Source organism: Astyanax mexicanus, chromosome 13 (genome assembly GCF_023375975.1).
Source record: "Astyanax mexicanus isolate ESR-SI-001 chromosome 13, AstMex3_surface, whole genome shotgun sequence".
Lineage (NCBI taxonomy): Eukaryota > Metazoa > Chordata > Actinopteri > Characiformes > Acestrorhamphidae > Astyanax > Astyanax mexicanus.
This window is the reverse complement of record NC_064420.1, coordinates 21,872,708-21,893,288: the sequence shown is the minus strand read 5'-3', so window position 1 is coordinate 21,893,288 and position 20,581 is coordinate 21,872,708. Positions and strand designations below refer to the sequence as shown.

The 20,581-nt window shown below is 37.2% G+C and overlaps 1 protein-coding gene across 4 annotated transcripts in view; it reads left to right on the top strand.

Moving 5' to 3' along the window:
• The window catches only part of reps2 (RALBP1 associated Eps domain containing 2), a 55,886-nt gene that overhangs the window by 20,537 nt on the left and 14,768 nt on the right, over window positions 1-20,581 (top strand). For 2 of the 4 annotated variants that reach the window (XM_049462885.1, XM_049462883.1), the window contains exons 4-14: window positions 4,864-4,974; window positions 6,923-7,046; window positions 7,281-7,344; window positions 9,404-9,563; window positions 9,793-9,840; window positions 11,163-11,214; window positions 11,874-11,942; window positions 15,221-15,269; window positions 15,386-15,522; window positions 17,377-17,438; window positions 19,404-19,493. In XM_049462885.1, the coding sequence (XP_049318842.1) occupies window positions 4,864-4,974; window positions 6,923-7,046; window positions 7,281-7,344; window positions 9,404-9,563; window positions 9,793-9,840; window positions 11,163-11,214; window positions 11,874-11,942; window positions 15,221-15,269; window positions 15,386-15,522; window positions 17,377-17,438; window positions 19,404-19,493 (966 nt within the window). The remainder of the gene's footprint in view (window positions 1-4,863; window positions 4,975-6,922; window positions 7,047-7,280; window positions 7,345-9,403; window positions 9,564-9,792; window positions 9,841-11,162; window positions 11,215-11,873; window positions 11,943-15,220; window positions 15,270-15,385; window positions 15,523-17,376; window positions 17,439-19,403; window positions 19,494-20,581) is intronic. The other 2 variants (XM_049462884.1, XM_022676770.2) reach the window with 2 other exon arrangements.

Genomic DNA, 20,581 nt, shown 5'->3' with positions numbered 1-20,581 from the left:
ACGCTTTATGCAGCTCCAGAGCTGTGAGATTTGCTTGTGAGGCATGTGATTCTGCTGTAACTGAAGTCAAATGCTTTAGATGTTTTATACATGAGCTCCCTGAGGCGATTATGTAGAAAGCAATGGGTGTATTCCCATAATGAAACTGTATCAGGATGTGCCATGGTTTAAATGTTACCGGATTTTACATTTTTTCATTTTTGAAGAAAAATGTCCTTTCAGAACAGATTTGCCACCAAATGGTTATGAATAAAGCTGGTTATCATTTTGAGATTTCTGATACGATACGATACAATACTTTGAATTCGATACCGATATCCAAACAATACTTTTTTCAATACTTTTTTTCTCAATTGTAATAAGAAAATATAAAAAGCAATAATTATTCTCACGTATTTACTGTATTTTTTGCACTTATGTATGAATTTTACCAGTCAGGTTGTAAGGAGCAGTAAAGCTACTCCATTAAAGTACAGAGTTATACAGGAGTTTCAGTTTAATTCTCCACCACCATGGCTGGAGTAGCATTAGCATTAGCCGCTAACCGCTATTTCCCTGTTCAGAGGTGAGTATCATCGGCCTTAGCCTGCTGCTAACCCCGGCTATCACTGCTGGAGCAGCATTAGCATTACCCGCTAATCACGCTAGCTCTTTCATGGGTCAGAGGGGAGTATATCAGACTCTAGCCTGCATATTTACTGTGTTTAAAAAAGCCATGTGGGACGAACCGCTAGCTGATATCACCCTGGCTAACCGGAGCACTCAGGGTTCCTCAGTGTAGCGCTGTCGGGTGACGTTAGCCTCTAACTGCTAGAGGTTAGCCGCTAATGCTAATGCTCCAGCCTTAGTGCTGGATAAATTTTGGGATCTAAGCTTACTGTAAATAAACGGAAGTGCTTTACTCACCCAAATGAACAGTTTCTTTGGAGAGAAATCTGTGTAGATTAACATTTAGCGCTTATAAATTTAGCGCTTATAGATCTGTGTATATGTGCAAATACACTGTGATATTGTAATAAAGCGAGTAGTTTTTATTTACAGTGTTTATTTCAGCTCAATATGTTAAAAAAAAGAGTGATATTAGGTACATTACATTACATCGTATATGAGTTTATTGTCTTGTTGCGAAGCAACAAAAAAAAAAAAAAAAAAAAAAAACATTTAATTACCTCATTCCAAAATTTCATACAAACTCTTATGTTTTGCAGTAATCTGAATTTGTTTTAAATTTCTTAAGATTAAAATAGTGGAAGGATACATGCAGGCTTTTGTTGCAAAAAATAGTCCCTAACAAAAATATCTTGTTCAGGTTCCTCAGTATTTTATAAACATTCTATTTAAAACTCATAAAACAAATTAAGGTCCATAGGTGTGTTTGAATAGTAAATAGTAATTAAAATGGCAATATTTGTAAAGTAATCTACTCAAACCCACAATTAAGAGAATTGATTGAATTTCTGTGATCTTTTACTTCCAAAGTTCACAGAGTCTGAGCACTTCTCTGCTCTGTTCTCAAATTAGGATGTATACACATATAAACATTAACACTGTGTAGTAAACCATTTACTTTTGTACTTTCAGACACTTACAGTAAAGTTGCACCGTCAGCATCAACACGGCACAGTGTTACTGTCCGGATGAGTCTGAAGCTGACTCCTGGAAAGAGCCTAAAACTTTGTGATTCAGCACTTTCTTACACTTTCTAATGCAGGTGATTATTGATTGTGAGGCACAGGGTTGGCGTGGAGCCAGTAAAGCATTCCCAAAGCATCTAGAACTCCTGACTCTGGGAGATCAGTGCTATTAGGCGATCAGGCTGGTATCCAGGCAACCACGAGATTTCAGAAAGCTTTCTGCTCAGGGTTTGAGTTCAGTCTCTCTGAGCTTAAATTTCGAGGTGGAGGAAATGAGAGACTGGCTCAACGTTTTTGATTTTGTGAGATAAAGTGTTTTTGTGATATGTATTAATTATTACCCCAGACTTCGAATTACACCCATGATACTGTGGGTCAAAAAATGCTAAATGCCCATAAAACTTTGGAATTGAATGTACCATCCATCAGTCTCCCATAGGGCTGGGTATCGGTTTCAAATTTTCAATACTGATACCGATATAATATTTTGAATCTGGTACCTGTACCCAAATGATACTTTTTTTGATACCATTTTTTTATATTTATATATACCAAAAAATACAAGAAACAATTATTATTAGTACTATAATTACCGCAACAAATAATTAGTTAATAATTATGCGGAAGAATCATTTTAAACTGGGTGGATGTGATGCGGTCTCCTTTCAGAGCAGATGAATCCGATTCCAGGTTATGTTCAGTCAGGGAGAGAGAGAGCACACTCAGTCATAAACTGCTGAGGGAAATTGTCTTCAGAGGATGTATGAGAGTAAATATGTGCGATTGTCAGTTTTGTCAGGGTAAATAAGTGAGCTACTGAGCTCTGAGTTTCCCCTTCTGAAGTCTTCATTGCTCCACCAGCCGCTCGCGTTCAGTGAAACTGAGCCAGATCCTCTTTTAGAGGCTGTACATGTGACGTAAGTACGCAACAGTGCATAATGTGGCAAGAAGAACTGCTGTCAGAAATGCTTCTGGCACTATAACAGCCGACATGAGTAGTCTCATTTTCATACCGTCACCATGAGAGACTCCATCTTTTTGGATGTTGTTGGAACAAACATTGAGCATGTTTGTGGAGCTTTATTAAGAACAAATATTAACTATATCTATTTTTACTCTTTATATTGCTTTATGCATTTCAGTTCGTTTTAAAGGAATATAAGCATTATGTTTACAAAATTAAATTAAATGATATTAGTGGTGTCAATCACTAAAAAATGAATTATAAATATGATTTTTTTATACTGCTTGTTTTTGTGAAGGACAGTAATAATAGTGTAATGTTGTTTAAGTCAGGCAGACTAGACCTTTTTTTCCTGTATTATATTATCTCAGGAGAGAGAGAGAGAGAGAGAGAGAGAGAGAGAGAGAGAGAGAGAGAGAGAGAGGGAGATACAGCGTGAGTTAGCTTGAGACAGTGCAAGTTGGCGAGAGACACTGAGACAATTCGGTTGGTGTCTTTTTGATATAAAATTTCAATACCCAACCCTTGTCTCCCACAATCTTGCCTTACTTGGAAGCCGATAATAGTTAAAAGTTAACACAAGTTGACACAGTACAAATGATTATGCCCTACCAAAGTCAAGGTGCTGTTTTTGAAAGAAACACCAGAAAAAAAGTATTAGGAATACATTCATTCTACAGGTTCCAGACCTCAGTGTCATTGAATAAGTTTGAAAATGCTCCAGTTTCTAAGACTAGACACTACCTTTCAGATAACCTGCAAATTTTAGAATGTTCCCAGCCACCATGCTTAACAGATAAGGTAGTATACTGTGGTCCATGTTTAACAGATAAACAAATGAATATTTGTAAAGTGCTTGTTTTATTTAGAGTATTCTCATTTTTATCTGTTCAAAAAGTGCTTTAAAATCATTGATTAAAAACATAACTCCCACTTTAAAAGAAGTGTCTCTAGTAACTATGTAGTTCCACGGTAACACTCTAAGTACACATTGGTACAGATTAATTACAGATACATTGGTTTGTCAATGTCTAACTACACAGTTACTAGAGACACTTGTTATGAAGTGGGACAAAACCATTAGTATGGTTGTTATGCTGAAGTGTACTGAAATGGTTAAAGTAGTAAAGGTAATGAAAGTAATGGGGATAGTTAATGATTCTTGACAACTGGTTTGAGGCTGGTAGCCAGAAGGTAGCATAGACATGAGACCACCCTGAAACACCGGCACCCCTCCACTCAACCATCCACAAACCTAAGTGATTCTGATTGCTTCCAAGCAGTGTGACGACAAGCACCAGAATCTCCGTTTACCATCATTTCTTATGTCCATGAACCCCTGGATCTGCAGCCTTTATCTAAAAGGAAACATTACAATATGAAACATTAAGTTTAGTAACAATTATGTAACAATTACACAGCTCAGGAAAAAAATAAGAGACCACATAAAAATGATGAGTTTCTTTGATTTTACCAAATTGAAAACCTCTGGAATATAAGATAGATGGAAGATGGATGATCACAAGCCATCAAACCAAGCTGAACTGAACTTTTGCACCAGGAGTAAAGCAGCATAAAGTTATCCAAAAGCAGTGTGTAAGACTGGTGGAGAAAAAAACATGCCAAGATGCATAACAACTGTGATTAAAAAACAGGCTTATTATTCCACCAAATATTGATTTCTGAACTCTTAAAACTTTATAAATATGAACTTGTTTTTTTTTTTTTTGCATTATTTGAGGTCTAAAAGCTCTGCATCTTTTTTGTTATTTCAGCCATTTCTCATTTTCTACAAATAAATGCTGAAAATGACAATATTTTTATTTGCAATTTGTCTGTAGTTTATAGAATACAACAACAATGTTAATTTTACTCAAACATGAACCTATAAATATCAAAATTTGAGAAACTGATTCAAAAACTGATTTGAAAACTTAATTTTCTTCCAGGGATGTATATATATTTTTTTTTTATTGGAAATGAAATTGAGGTGTACCTGTGACCTTTGCACAGAGCACTTCCTTTTTTTCTGCACTAATAGGAGTGAGATGGAGGTTAAATTTTGAGGAGAAATGTCTGAGCTGGGAGTCAATTATCAGCCTTTAATGTGTTATCAGCACTCTGAGCTCCCTTTAATCTGCTCTTCATCATTCTGTGCTCTTCCTTTCTTCTTCTCTTATGAAATCAGTGTCATCCTTTTATCATTTCTCTGTACAAATCATGTGATGATTATGTGTCTGGGTCTGTTACTCCTTCTGAATGAAGATTTCCAGGCTGAATCTGACTGAATCTCTCTCTGTAGCCTATGATGGTCAGAATTCCTCTCCAAGCCACTACCCACTCAAGCCAGCACCAGACCCACCAGCACTGCCACAGGTACCGTTTTACATTAATACTCTATCACTGTATGTCCACATGTTTATGGACACCTGTTCTAATGAATCCATTCAGCTACTTTAAGTTTTACTCAGTGCTGACACAGATGTACAGATGCACACACACACACATGTAGAGCTTGTCTGGTCCCTGTGATGAACACTGTCAATAGATTAGCAGACTTATTGTAGCAGATAAACATGAACCTATTGGCAGTCGTGGGCTAGAGGTATAAAGCCCCACATCATTGAGCGGTGGAGCAGTAAAAGAACTGTGTTCTCTGGAATGATGGTGCTCTATCCAACACTTTATGTTGAGGATGAATCGAGCAGTTAACAAAATAAATAATAGTGGTGATCACCTAACATCCTGACCTCACTAAAGCTTTTGTTGCTGATAAATATTCCCAAATATGTGTCCTTTGGGGCCTATATATTCTCTCTATATATCTCTATAATCTCTCATTATCTCCATATTCCCTCTATATATGTCTGTATACTCTATATATCTCTGTATTCTCTGTATATATCTCTATAATCTCTCATTATCTCCAAAATCCCCACTATGTATGTCTGTATACTCTATATATCTCTGTATTCTCTCTATATATCTCTATAATCTCTCATTATCTCTATATATCTCTATACTCTCTCATTATCTCTATATTCCCTCTATATATCTCTGTATACTATATATATATCTCTATAATCTCTCATTATCTCTATATACCCTCTATATATCTCTGAATGCTCTATATATCTCTATATTCCCTCTATATATCTCTGTATACTCTATATATCTCTATAATCTCTCATTATCTCTATATTCCCTCTATATATCTCTGTATACTCTATATATCTATATATTCTCTCTATATATCTCTATAATCTCTCATTATCTCTATAAACCCTCTATATATCTCTGTATACTCCATATATCTCTGTATTCTCTTGTTATCTCTATATTCCCTCTATATTTCTCTGTATACTCTATATATCTCTGTATTCTCTCTATACACCTTTATATTCTCTCTATATTATCTCTATATCTCTATATAATCTCTCATTATCTCTATATTCCCTCTATATATCTCTATATACTCTATATATCTCTGTATTCTCTCTGTACATCTTTATATTCTCTCTATATCTCTAAATTTTCTCTATATATCTCTATATTATCTCTATATATCACTATATTCTCTCTATATATCTCTATATTCTCTCTATATATCACTATATTCTCTCTATATATCTCTATATTCTCTCTATGTTATCTCTATATATCTCTATATTCTCTACATGTATATTCTCTAATTAACTCTATATTTTCTCTATTCTTTCTATATTCTATATTAGTCTATCATTTCTCTCTTGCCCTCTCACTTTCTCTTGCCATCTCAATATTCTCTTGCTTTCACACTTACTCTCTTTCTTTATATTCTTACTTTCTCTCTCGCTATTTCTCGCTATCTCTCTAAATCTCTATATTCTCACACTATTTCTCTATATACTCTATATTTTCTCTCTCTCGCTCTCTCTCTCTCTTCCTTTCTCTCTCACTTTCTCTCTTTCTATAAATATTGTCTTACTTTCTCTTTGTCTCTATTCTTACTTACTCTCTATTTTCTCACTTTTTTCTATCTCTATATTGTCTATATTCTATCTATCTCTATATATTCTGTCTTTTTATTTTCTCTCTCGCACTCTCACACTTTCTATCTTTATATTCTCTCACCTCATCCTCATCCAATTTCATCCTCTATATCTCTCTATATCTATGCTCGCTCTATCTCTCTTTATTTATATTCTCTCTATCTCTCTTTATTAATATTCTCTCTATCATTTTATTTCTATATTCTCTATCTTTCTCTGGTTATCTGTATTCTCTTTATCTGTATGTTCTCTCTGTGTGTGTGTGTGTGTGTGTGTGTGTGTGTGTCTCTCAGGCCGGGTCTGTAGAGCAGATGGTGGAGTACTCTGATGACCCCTGGAGGATCACTGTGGAACAGCTGCAGTATTACACTCACCAGTTCAGAACTCTTCAGCCTGACCTCAGCGGCCTTATACTGGGTCAGTCTCAGTCTCAGTCAGGAAATAACCGAATCTGGGTTCAGATGTTTTATCATGTGTGAATGTTTTGGTGTTTGTGTGAAATTATGTGTATATAAATATAATGAGCTCTTGACACATTTCTTGGTTGATCTCAGCATGAGCTGATTATGAAGCTTTCAGCTGAACAGTGATGTGCCAGAACTCTTTCTCCGCTTCCTCCTTCAATCACTTCTTCACTGCTCTTTCTTTCAGGCACTGTTGCAAAAAACTTCTTTACCAAGTCAAAACTGCCCATCCCTGAGCTTTCGCACATTTGGTAAGTCTGCAAAATGTTCTACTACAGGTTTATTACAAGTTTATCACATTAAAGAATATTTACCTACATGTTTATTGCAATAAATAACAACTAAATACATGTTTTTTACACTAAAGAACATTCAATTACATGTTTATTGTAGTGCTGGGCGATATGAAAAAAATGTTTTCTTTTATTCTTTGAAAAATATGACAAAATAATATGAGCTTGGGATTGCTTACTTTTTCCAACTTGATTTCAAAGTGACATTAAACCAAACTTTCACAAATTAGAATTACTACCTTTTAGTGCAGCAATATATATATATATATATATATATATATATATATATATATATATATATATATATATATATATATATATGTATGGAAAAAAATAGCTACTGCATCTACAGATGAGGTAGATGCCGTAGCTAATTTTTTCGAAAGAACAATGCGTCTCCATTGTTTAGCTCTCATGAGTTTAATAACGTAAAGCATGTCAGAAACCGGTGTGACATGCATCAAATAAATGTACATCAAATAATGTAAATCAGCGTCATGTCGCAAAACCACATTATGAAGCTTTTTTTGCGAAGATAACTTTATTATCACTTATATAAACCGAGTTTATGCAAAGTGACCACGCCAATACATTTCACCGTTTCACACAATATTCAGTTACTTGTTTCATGTTTATCACACAACACAATATTTAATTGCATGTTTATTACACTACGTAATAGTCAACGTAATGTTTATTCAGTTGCATATGAGAGCAAGGTAGAGTGAGGCAAAACGAGGTAGAGTGAGGCAGAGCGAGGCCGAGTGAGGTAAAGTGAGGCAGAATGAGGCAGAGCGAGGCCGAGTGAGGCAGAATGAGGCAGAGTGAGGTTGAGTGAGGTAGAGTGAGGCAGAATGAGGCAGAGCGAGGTAGAGTGAGGCAGAGCGAGGTAGAGCGAGGTAGAGTGAGGCAGAATGAGGCAGAGCAAGGTAGAGTGAGGCAGAGCGAGGTAGAGTGAGGCAGAGTGAGGTAGAGTGAGGCAGAGCGAGGTAGAGTGAGGTAGAATGAGGCAGAGCAAGGTAGAGTGAGGCAGAGCGAGGTAGAGTGAGGCAGAGCAAGGTAGAGTGAGGCAGAATGAGGCAGAGCGAGGCCAAGTGAGGTAGAGTGAGGCAGAGCGAGGTAGAATAAGGCAGACTGAGGCAGAATTAGGCAGAGCGAGGCCGAGTGAGGTAGAGTGAAGCAGAATGAGCCAGAGCGAGGCCGAGTGAGGTAGAGTGAGGTAGAGTGAGGCAGAGCGAGGTAGAGTGAGGCAGAATGAGGCAGAGCGAGAAGTGAGGTAGAGTGAGGCGGAGCGAGGCTGAGTGAGGCAGAATGAGGCAGAGCGAGGTAGAGTGAGGCAGAATGAGGCAGAGCGAGGCTGAGTGAGGTGGAGTGAGGAAGAATGAGGCAGAGCAAGGCTGAGTGAGGTCGAGTGAGGCAGAATGAGGCAGAGCGAGGCCGAGTGAGGTGGCGTGAGGCAGAGCAAGGCTGAGTGAGGTAGAGTGAGGCAGAATGAGGCAGAGCGAGGCCGAGTGAGGTGGAGTGAGGCAGAATGAGACAGAGCGAGGCCGAGTGAGGTGGAATGAGGCAGAGCGAGGCTGAGTGAGGTAGAGTGAGGAAGAATGAGGCAGAGCGAGGCTGAGTGAGGTAGAGTGAGGCAGAATGAGGCAGAGCGAGGCCGAGTGAGGTGGAGTGAGGCAGAATGAGGCAGAGCGAGGCTGAGTGAGGTAGAGTGAGGAAGAATGAGGCAGAGCAAGGCTGAGTGAGGTAGAGTGAGGCAGAATGAGGCAGAGCGAGGCTGAGTGAGGTAGAGTGAGGCAGAATGAGACAGAGCGAGGCCGAGTGAGGTGGAATGAGGCAGAGCATGTTTCATGTTAATGCAGAGATATCCAACAGCATATATTTGGTCCATATCGTACATTTCACTACAGAATACTCAGTAACATGTTTATTACACTACAGAATGTTTATCATATGTTTATTACTGTTAATTATAAACACGTGTGATGCGTGATGGTATTTGGCACTGCACCTGCAGGGAACTGAGTGATGTGGATCGGGACGGAGCCCTCAGTTTCCCGGAATTCTGTACTGCATTCCACCTGGTGGTGGCGCGGAAGAATGGCTATCCTCTGCCTGAGAGACTCCCACACACACTCCAAGCAGCGTTCGGAGATCAGAGCCTGCCCCAGCAGCAGGTAACACACACACACACACACACACACACACACACACACACACACACACACACACACAGTCTACAAGTCTATATGGGACAGAAAACCCACACAAACCCAGTATTTATAAAAACAGAGCTCAGGTGGTGTTTGACAGCTGCAATTTCAGTAAACAAATATATGAATGTATATATGATTGTAATATAGGTTCATAATCATATACGTATATAATTCTGTGATTATTTTACAGAACCCTCAGCCTCTTGTTGTGTTTGACTCAGCGACGCCCAGAGCAGCGGTAAACATCATTATATACTAACAACCTGCTTCTCTCTTTCTTTTATTCAAAATTCATAATGGATTCTGAATAATTGATACTGGATACTGAATAATTGATACTAGATTCTGAAGAATTCATAATGGATACAATTTTTTTTATACTGTATACTAAATTATTTATACCGGATACTGAATACTTGATACTAGATACTGAAGAATTCATAATGGATACTGAAAAATTTATACTAAACACTGAGGAATTCATAATGGATACTGAAGAATTTATACTGCATACTATAAAATATATACTAGATGCTGAATAATTGATACTAGATACTGAATTATTTATACTGGATACTGAATAATTGATACTAGATACTGAAGAATTAATAATGGATACTGAATCACATTAAGTGAATAATGAATAATGCATTGCGATACTAAATACTTCGTACCGGGTGCAGAGAAATTCATTGTGGATCCTGAATCGTTCATAGTAGTTTCTGAATACTTCATAATCACTACTGAATAATTTATAGTAGATGCTGGGAAATTTATAATAGATTTTATATAGATCATAGAGGACATTAAATCCGTAGTAGTTCCTGAGTAACACATAGTGGATATTGAATCATCCATAATAGTTCCTGAGTAATACATAGTGGATACTGAATCATCCATAGTAGTTCCTGAATAATACATAGTGGATATTGAATCAGCCACAGTAGTTCCTGAGTAATACATAGTGGATACTGAATCACCCATAATAGTTCCTGAGTAATACATAGTGGATACTGAATCATCCATAGTAGTTTCTGAATAATACATAGTGAATATTGAATCAGCCATAGTAGTTCCTGAGTAATACATAGTGGATATTGAATCATCCATATTGGATACTGAATCATCCATAGTAGTTCCTGAGTAATTCATAGTGGATATTGAATCATCCATATTAATTCCTGAATAATACATAGTGGATATAGAATCATCCATATTAATTCCTGAATAATACATAGTGGATATAGAATCATCTATAGTAATTCCTGAATAATACATAGTGGATATAGAATCATCTATAGTAATTCCTGAATAATACATAGTGGATATAGAATCATCTATAGTAATTCCTGAATAATACATAGTGGATATAGAATCATCTATAGTAATTCCTGAATAATCCATAGTGGATTTAAACTAGAGTTTGAATAAGTCATAGTAGATACTGAATCATGCATAGTAGATGCTGAGGAATTCATGATAGATGTTGAATAATTCATAGTGGATACTGAATCATTCCTAGTAGAAGTTAATATTTTTCTGTTTGGTTCTCTCACACAGGAAATGGGCTTGATCAACCAGCAGGAAGTCAGAGAGGAGATGTATAAGCTAGGTATAAACTTCTTTACATCATCATTTCTTCTCATCCTGGGATACATTTAATTAAAAACAACCTATAAAATCTACATGTTGCATTCTCTTTATTTGGGTGGAGTTCACCCCATATTATGAGTAAATATATCTTCAATACAATTAAATAGCTTGGAACCACTAAAAGAATTTCAGGCTCCCTGATTCCTTTCTGCCATCCAATAATCCTATAATTCGCTTTTTCCTATAATGTTCCCTTACGCGGTAAACCATTATCAGAAATATAATTGAATACTTAAAGAAAATGAGCCCTGAAGGACAAGACAGCACACTTATGGTGATTGAGGGTGTGTGACACGCCTATTATACAAATAAATAACGGCAGAAAGTAATTGGAAATATGTACTTTTTCTACTTCTTCTGTCCCTCACTAAGCAGCTGATCTCCCAGCATCCATTGCTGTTTTCTGTTACCAATAGTTTCTGTAATTAAAAAACATTCACACAGTGACTCTGTATTTACAGCAATGTTCTGTGTTTGGTAGAAGACGTGTTCTGTAATAGAGTTTGATGAATTTGATGCTAATGTTTAGCCTTTATTTGTAGTTCATTGGTTAAGATCTTGATGCTGAGTGTGTTCTCCTCTGATCTGCTGCTCTCTGTGTTTTTGCTGCTTCTGCAGAATTCAGTCCTAAGAGAGAAGCTGATCCGCAAGACCAGCAAACACAGCAAACCAGCACTTTAAAACCAGGTAACACACACACACTCACACACACACACATACATATGCACTGAAACATCAGATTAGTCTGTATATGTCAGTAAATGAAAGGGGCCAGTAAGAGAAAGCACCAGTAGTGGTTTCTATTAGAGATAGATTGATTGGGTATCAGCAATTAGCGATTGATTGATTTTTTTAATTTAGCCAGTCTGATTAGGGAGTAAAGATTTTAACAGCAGCCCTGTGAAACTCATTGTTGGAGCTGCTCGCTCACAGGAAACTGCAGTTCTTTCAGTTCGGGGATCTTTGTATTCTTCCAATTAATGCAATATTATCTGTGTGGCTGTTTTTCTGTTGTTTTTTTTTTATCAAGTTAAACATATTTTTTATTACCCCAGGAATTTCTGAAGTGAATTTGATGCGGTAGTATCAAATGCGGTATTCTCCATTTACTGCACTTTTTTGTTTAGAGGTGGTCGAAATTATGGGGATCTGTACCAAGTTTGCTTGTCATCTATATGATATTATTGTGGCATCTAGCTCCGCCCTCGATTGTATCGGCAATCAACCAAATAAGCTGAGACGCGACTCCACAATCAGTGATCAGCCCCCAAAACAAAAAACACTGATCGGCCTTTTGTTTTGATTGGATAATTTAATGTCACTCCTAGTGCAAAGATTCAAGCAGTTCAGCTTGGTTTGATGGCTTGTGTTTATTCATCTTCCTCTTGATTACATTTTAGAGGTTTTCAATTTGGTAAAATCAAAGAAACTCATCATTTTTAAGTAACAGAGCTGTATTACCGTAGTTTATTGTGAAGTTTCATTTTTTTATGACCATTTTAATCCAATCAAGCTTAAAAAAAATCATACTAGTAGCTAGCTAAATTTCCAGTTCCACCTTAAATGATGCAACAACAGTTACTGAGGCTGCTGCATTAAAGTTTGAACAAGATGCTAGCAAATAGCTAACTTCAGCTCCTTAGAACCAAGAAGTTATGGAGGATAACTGAAATTTAGATCAGGTTGCTAAACGTTAACGCTTGTCTACTATCCCAACAGACTGGCTAAAGCAGTGGGTTTTTTTTTATTTGTTTATTTTGACAACGTATCAGGTGCCCATTATAACTTAGTTTCGAGGGGAATTTGACACTCAAAACAAGAGGTTAGGGGTAGAATTGTCAAAGGAGAAATGGGATTGGGCCTGGGTGCAGTTAAATTCTGGTTGTGTAATATAAAAGTTTACTGCAGATGGACTGTTTCATGAACACAAATCCTGTTTGATCTTCTGCAGCCCTTTTTATTTGGTCCTCTAGATCATCTCCTGTTATCCCAGAAACTCCTCTTTCATCCACTTACAGACTTTCACTTTCATCGTAACCCTGAAATATTGGAATAAACAAACATCTGGCACTTCTTCTGACGTTCCTCCGCGTTATTGAGTTGGCCTGAGCGAGCTACAGAAATATACATGGCTTCCCAGGCGGATCTCGTGTAGCGATATCTCCCAGTCTATCTGGAACATGAGGTCAAGGATCTTGAGGGGGCTTCTTCTCCCCGCCCCTGTGCACGAGGGGGCTGGTGGAGAAGTCCAGAGTCTGTGAAGAAGGGAGTAATATAAGGACATCTGGAAGCAGTGTTGTTGCTGGAGAGTGGCCATTCACAATTATAGGGGTCGAAGCACAGATCAGTGGTTTCAACACTAAAACATACATATCATCGCTGTCCTGCGAAAAAACATGCACTCTATCTCCAGAACAGCAACTTTACAGAAGAGAGATAAAACTTTCTAACCTTTCATTAGAAGTCCATTTAAAAAGGGTTCATTTCAGGCAATTTTTGAGACATTCTATTGGTGTATTCATCACAGAATCTCAACACTGTTTAAAAGACAGCATTCAAATTATGTGCACTGAAAAAACAAGCCATACTTATAAAATCTATAAGTATTTATCTAAAACATTTAATTCTTTTAATCTTTAAACAATAGAAATGAGTATATGCAAATCAGAAATGTTATTATTTTCTGAACTCGAATACATTGTATTAAAGAATATTTATTTATTTATAAAAAAAACTACGCAATGCTTTGTACTAATTAAGAGATATTTTCCATAATGCCGTATTTTCCCATTGGCTCCTGGCACCATCTATTTGCATACTGGGAGTGTCCTCTGTCACTAACACTCACCATCAATGTGTAGTCATTCCCCCTCAGCCACATTTCATTTTAAATATTTATCTATATATCTATAACATGTACTTGTCAAACTCAGGTAGCTTTATCTAATTTTTTGAATTGGTACAAAACTTAAAAAAAACATGTTTAAAAGCAAGCCCACAAATTCCTTACATTTTCTGTCAAGAAAGTCTTTATTTTAAAGAAATTGTTGACTGCACGTTCAAATAATTGATATTTATGACCAAAAAAAATCACTCCTGTTACTGGATCTCATTCCTGTTACTGGAACTCATTTCTGTTACTTTTTATGTTTTGAGTAACAGGAATGAAAGTAACAGGAATACGTTTTTAGCATAGAATTAGCAAAAATGAAAAATAGCTAAATGGTGAGCTGAGTGAAAAATAGCTAAATGGTGGCTAAGCTAATAGCATGATGATACAGAGCAGTTACTATTGATTTTCCTAAAATTTGTAATTTTAAAATAAAAAAATAAGGTCTAAGAATTTTGGTCTTTCCATGATCTTCAGAAGAACCAACTGATGTCACTTCCTCTTGTTGAAAAGTCTTCTTGGTAAAAAGAGATAATTGCTTTAGCTAACTTTAATTAGAAATGCGCTCCCGAGAAGGGTGCTTTTCATGGCGGGGGTGCAGATTTTGGCACGCTTTCAAAATAAAAGTTTATTTTAAAACAATTTCTGTTTTTTTTGCTGTATCATCTTTAAGGGGAACAAATCCACCTATTTTTTTATAATGATTCCCCCTCGGTTCCTACGCCAATAGCATAGGCCATCTTCTTCTTCCAGGCTAATTAAAGGACATACCACAGGCATTAGCAGTAGAAATGTTGTAATTCTGTGGCCTAAAGTCCAAATGCCATGACAAACCTTAAACCTCCTGTTATAGCTGGACCAATTCTGATCTATGTTACACTTACATCACCATAACCGTCCTGTAAAGTGCTTTAACTCGGTCATATTTGGCCCTAAACTGTCTTCTGTCTGGAAGGTGTTGACTAGCACTGTCTGCTAATCTGATCATGTGGTTCTGTTGCAGAAGTTCTATTGCAGAAGCTTCAGTGTTGTTATTTCTGCTGCTCACACACTTTTATCTTACTGTGTGTTTCAGATCCTCCCCAAGAGCTGGAGCTCAGTGTCAAGTCGAGAACGAGACCCAGGTAAAGTACAGTACAGCTCTGAGTGTGTTGGTGATTATTAACAAATTAGTCAGAACTACTGCATATTCAGTTTCAGTATGTGTGTGTGTTTATGTGTGTGTGTACATTTTCTGCAGGTCCTACTCCAGCACCTCTATAGATGACGCTATGAAGAAAGTTGAGGAGCCTCCGACGCCCCCACCACGTCCTCAGAAGACACACTCGCGTGCCTCTTCGCTCGACCTCAACAAGCTCTTTCAGCAGGGCGGACAGGGTGACTAATACCTGCACACACATGTGACCTGAATAGAAAGATTAGAACCTGCACGTGCCATGCAGTTTACTTGCTTCACTGTAAAAAAAAAATAAAATAAAATAATAATAATAATAATAATATTTAAGTAGCAGAGATTTGAACTTTGGTTTTCACAATCGATAAGCAACAGTTAGACTGTTGTGCCACTCTATTACTCTAAATACAGCTGAGTTCTGAGTAAATTCACCTTTTTTCTTGCGTTTTTCCTTGGAAATCAACAGTGTGACAAGACACTCATCTTATGAGACAAGACAAGACATGGACACAAGACATTTTGATCATTTTGTCAGTCCACTCTTTCAAGTTTGGGGACCTTTGTACTCTTCCAGTTGACGCAGTATTATCCCTGTGGCTGTTTTTAATCTAACTTTTACCAAGTTAAACACGTTTTTCGTTACCCCAGCAATTCCTTTTTGATCTCAGAGAAGGCAGAAGCGAGGTTCATATGGTAGTATAAGTCCCAGCCAGTCTCCCTTTACTGTGCTGAAAAAAAAAATAAGAGACCACTTAAAAATGATGAGTTTCTTTCATTTTACCACGTTGAAAACCTCTAGAATATAATCAAGAAGAAGATGGATGATCACAAGCCATCAAACCAAGCTGAACTGCTTGAATTTTTGCACCAGGAGTGACATAAAGCTATCCAAAAGCAGTGTGTAAGACTGGTGGAGGAGAACATGCCAAGATGCATTAAAACTGTGATTAAAACCAGGGTTATTCCACCAAATACTGATTTCTTAACTCTTTAAACTCTATGATTATGAACTTGTTTTCTTTGCATTATTTGAGGTTTAAAAGCTCTGTATCTTTTTTTTTTTATTTCAGCCATTTCTTATTTCATGCAAATAAATGCTCTAAATAACAAAAGTTTTAGTTGGAATTTGGTAGAAATGGTGTCTGTAGTTTATAGAATAAAACAACAATGTTTATTTTACTCAAACATAAACCTATAAATAGCAAAATCAGAGAAACTGATTCAGAAACTGAAGTGCTCTCTTAATTTCATGGTTTGTGATCATCCATCTTCCTCTTGATTATATTCCAGAGGTTTTCAATTTGGTAAAATCAGAGAAACTTATCATTTTTAAGTGGTCTTTATTTTTTTCCCCAGAGCTTTATATTTCTTATTTCAATGTTGAAATATACGATTGAAAAAAAATGAGTGAAGCTAACAAAATGCAAAACTTTTTTTGTAGGTAATCATCTTTTGTAAGTAATAGATGTCAATAAATAATGTCTCTGATTATGAATTATGTATAGGCACATTATGTATAGTATTTATCATATGCAGTAAAATACAGAACTTTACTACAGCATTTAACAACCGACGAGAAATATTGTGAGATCTTGTGGCTTTTTAGCTTTGTCTTGATTTTTTATTTTACTACATCATTTAAACATTGTGGCTGTCCTTCACATTGTGTCGAAATTTTATGATAAAACTTTTTGGTGTATTTTTCTTTAGACAGCAACATTATGCAGTAAATTGAATGTATGGTAGTATCTTTGTTATTTTCTTTGCATCCTAATAAAATGTATAAAAAGTGTAATATTTGTGTTCAGCTCAAAGCTAAAACAAAATATTCTACAAAAATAGCCACAGTAAGACTCATACTGAAGCTCCTGCAGTGAAGCAGTCAGACTTAAACCTGTACTGAAACCTCCTCCAAACTGGCAGCTACTTCTCTTACCCTGATGAGTGTCTGTTCATACAGGCCTGGAAATGAGGAAATAAAACATGTTTAAGACTGAAAGCAGCTGTAAAATGATGGACAGCAGTGATGGTTTATGTGTTTGTCTCTGGGTCTGTAGGTGTTAAAAGTGGCTGGCTGCCTCCTCCTCCTGCGCTGCCTCCTCGACCTCCAGCCTCGCAGGTAAAATTAAATCACATAAATAAGAAATAGCTCAGAACCTGCTGTACAGAACCTGAGCCAAGTTTTGCAATAGCATCTTAGCATTAAAAACAGCTTATCATAGAGAGAGAGTTCTCAGTGTGATGCTCGCTTGAACATTTAAGAATCACTTTAGTGCTAAGAACCTTTTGGGAAATAAAAATAGCAATTTCCTCATTAAGTGTTACCTCAGGGACAGCTTGGGAATGCTCACAACTACAGTTGCAGGAAAAGGTATGTGAACTCTTTGGGATTACTTGGATTTCTGCATAAATTGTTAATTAAATGTCACAACAATAGACAAACACAGTTTGCTTAAACCAGGGGTGTCCAAACTAGTCTAAACTAAACCAGTTGCGTCCCGTTTCCTTTTTTGGAGCAGCCCGCAAGGTATTTTAGAAATAGAATGAAAGTTGGCCCGCTGTTAAGCAGGTTTTTATAATGTGAGATTCAAAGTTTGAACGCTAGGTGTCAGAAACGGGCCACAGAGTCTAAAAGCGGCATGTATAAAGTTTTAGAGCAGAAAAACGGGGCAAAAGAGTCTAAAAGCGGAGAGAGTGCGCATTTCTAGTGCAGAAAAACGGACCAAAGAGTCTAAAAGCAGAGAGAGTGCACATTTCTAGCGCAGAAAACGGGGCAAATGAGTCTAAAAGCGGAGAGGGTGCGCATTTTAGTGCAGAAATCGGGCCAAATAGTCTAAAAGCGAAGAGAGTGCGCATTTCTAGCGCAAAAAAACGGGCCAAAGAGTCTAAAAGCAGAGAGATTTCTAGCGCAGAAAACGGGGCAAATGAGTCTAAAAGTTGCCGTAATTAAGGAGTTCAATATTAAGAGACATCATAAAATGAAACATCAATTTGAAAAATCTTAGTTTACACAACACTGTCAAAGATAAAGATAGTAAGTCAAGTAAAATGGTGTGTAAATGAAATAATCAGGAAAATGTATTATTTAAAGTGGTATATTTCATTATTAGGGTCTGTGGCCCGTGACTTTAAATATATTTCTCCTTCTGGCCCCCAACAAAAAAAGTTTGGACACCACTGACTTAAACTGTCTTGGTTAACTTGGGAATTCATTTTTCCGTTGATGACGGCAATCAGTCCAGGCCCTGAGGCAGCAAAGCAGCTCCAAACCATGATGCACCCTCCACCATGTTTTACAGTTGGGATGAGGTTTTAATGACTGTGTGCTCTGCTTGTTTTTCTCCACATATAGCGTTGTGTGTTCCTTCCAAACAACTAAATTTTGGTTTCATCTTTCCACAGTATATTTTACCAGTAGTGCTGTGGAACATCCAGTTTTCTGTTTTGCAAATTTCAAAAGTACAGCAATGTTTTTTGGACAGCAGTGGGTTCCTCCGTGGTGTCCTCCCATGAACTCCACGCTTGTTTAATGTTTTCCTTATTGTGGATTTGTCAACAACAATTTCAGCATGTGCCAGAGATTTCTGTAAGTCTTCAGCTGACTCTCTAGGATTCTTACTCACCTCATTGATCATTCTGCGCAGTGCTCTTGCAGTCATCTTTTCAGGACGACTACGCCTAGATAGAGTATCAACAGTGCTGAACTTTCTCCATTTGTAGACCGTCTGTCTCATACTTTTCCCCACCTCACTGTGAATGTTAACATGCTGTGTTCAATAAAGCCATGCAAACATATCATTTGTTTGTGTGGTATTAGTTTAAGCAGACTGCGTTTCTCTGTTGACTTAGATGAAGATCAGAACACATTTAATGAACAATTTATGCAGAAATCCAAGTAATCCCAAAGGGTTCACATACTTTTTCTTGCAACTGCATATAGAGTGTAAGTTGTGAGTTTGAACACTGGCCAGCATATGAAAAAAAGCACACTAAAAGTAAGCATTTCTTTCAGAATCACTATTAGTTCATAAAGAATGAAACAGTAGATTAAATATTAATGATCAGTGTATCTCTTCCCCTGTAGCAGATCTCCCACTACCTCCCTGGGGCAGAAAACTCCCAGCAGGCCGTTCAGCAGCCCCACTTCGCTGACTTCAGCAAGTTCAGAGAGGAGGTAAGAAGACACGATCCCATGTTAACACAAATATTCACGTATATACTACATTATAAATGCTGCAATATGTATCCAGCAAAGTGCATGCTATAAACCTTTGAGTATATAACTCAAAATAACATTAAAATAAGCCTAAATAAATATAATGTCAGTGTAATTAACTCTATAGAACATAGAATAAATCCCAAATAAATAAGTAAATTTGATCATAAATCAGTGTTCAAAATATTGACATGTAATTTTGCAATTGTGATTACCTACATAAAATTATGCAACTAATCTCAGTTGCCTACTAAAAAGATGTGATTAATTGTGATTGGGCGGCACGTTGGCTTAGTGGTTAGCACGTTCGCCTCCCAGCACTGGGGTATTGGGTTCAAGTCCCTATCTGGGTGGAGTTTCCATGTCCTCCCTGTGTCTGCGTGGGTTTCCTCCGGGGACTCCAGTTTCCTCCCACAGTCCAAAAACATGGAGATCAGGTAAATTGGGTACTCTAAATTGTCCAGAAAAATTTGATTACTCTAAACTGATCTGGTGTGTATGTGTACAGTGTGTGGTATGTATGTAGGTTTGTGTGTGTGTAACTGTGTGTGTAAATGTGTATGTATGACTGTGCCCAGATATGGATTGGCACTCTGTCCTGGGTAAATGCTGTAGTGCCCGATGCAGTCCTCCAGGTGAACGGTGGTTTCCGGTTGAGAGTACGCTGTGCGCTATTGGCTGCCGCTTCTCACCGGTGTGTGGATGAGTGTTAATGTGTAATGTGCTTGTGTGTAAAACGTGTTAATTGAAAAGCGTCCTTAGGTTTCTAGAAAGGCGCTATATAACTTGAACTTCATTCATTAATCGTGAGTACTAACCTAATTTTTTTTTTTCTTCTTTTTCTTAATCTGGTCTCGGCCTCGGTTTTTCACAGGCTCTGTCTCGACTCGGACTCGACTTCTAAATGGTCTTTGTCTTGATTTGGATTTTACCAGTCCCGGTCTTGGTCTTGACTCTGACTCTGCTCTAGCGGTCTTAACCACAACAACACTGATAGGGCTGAAACTAATGATTATTATGGTAGTTGACTATTTTTTTGATTTATT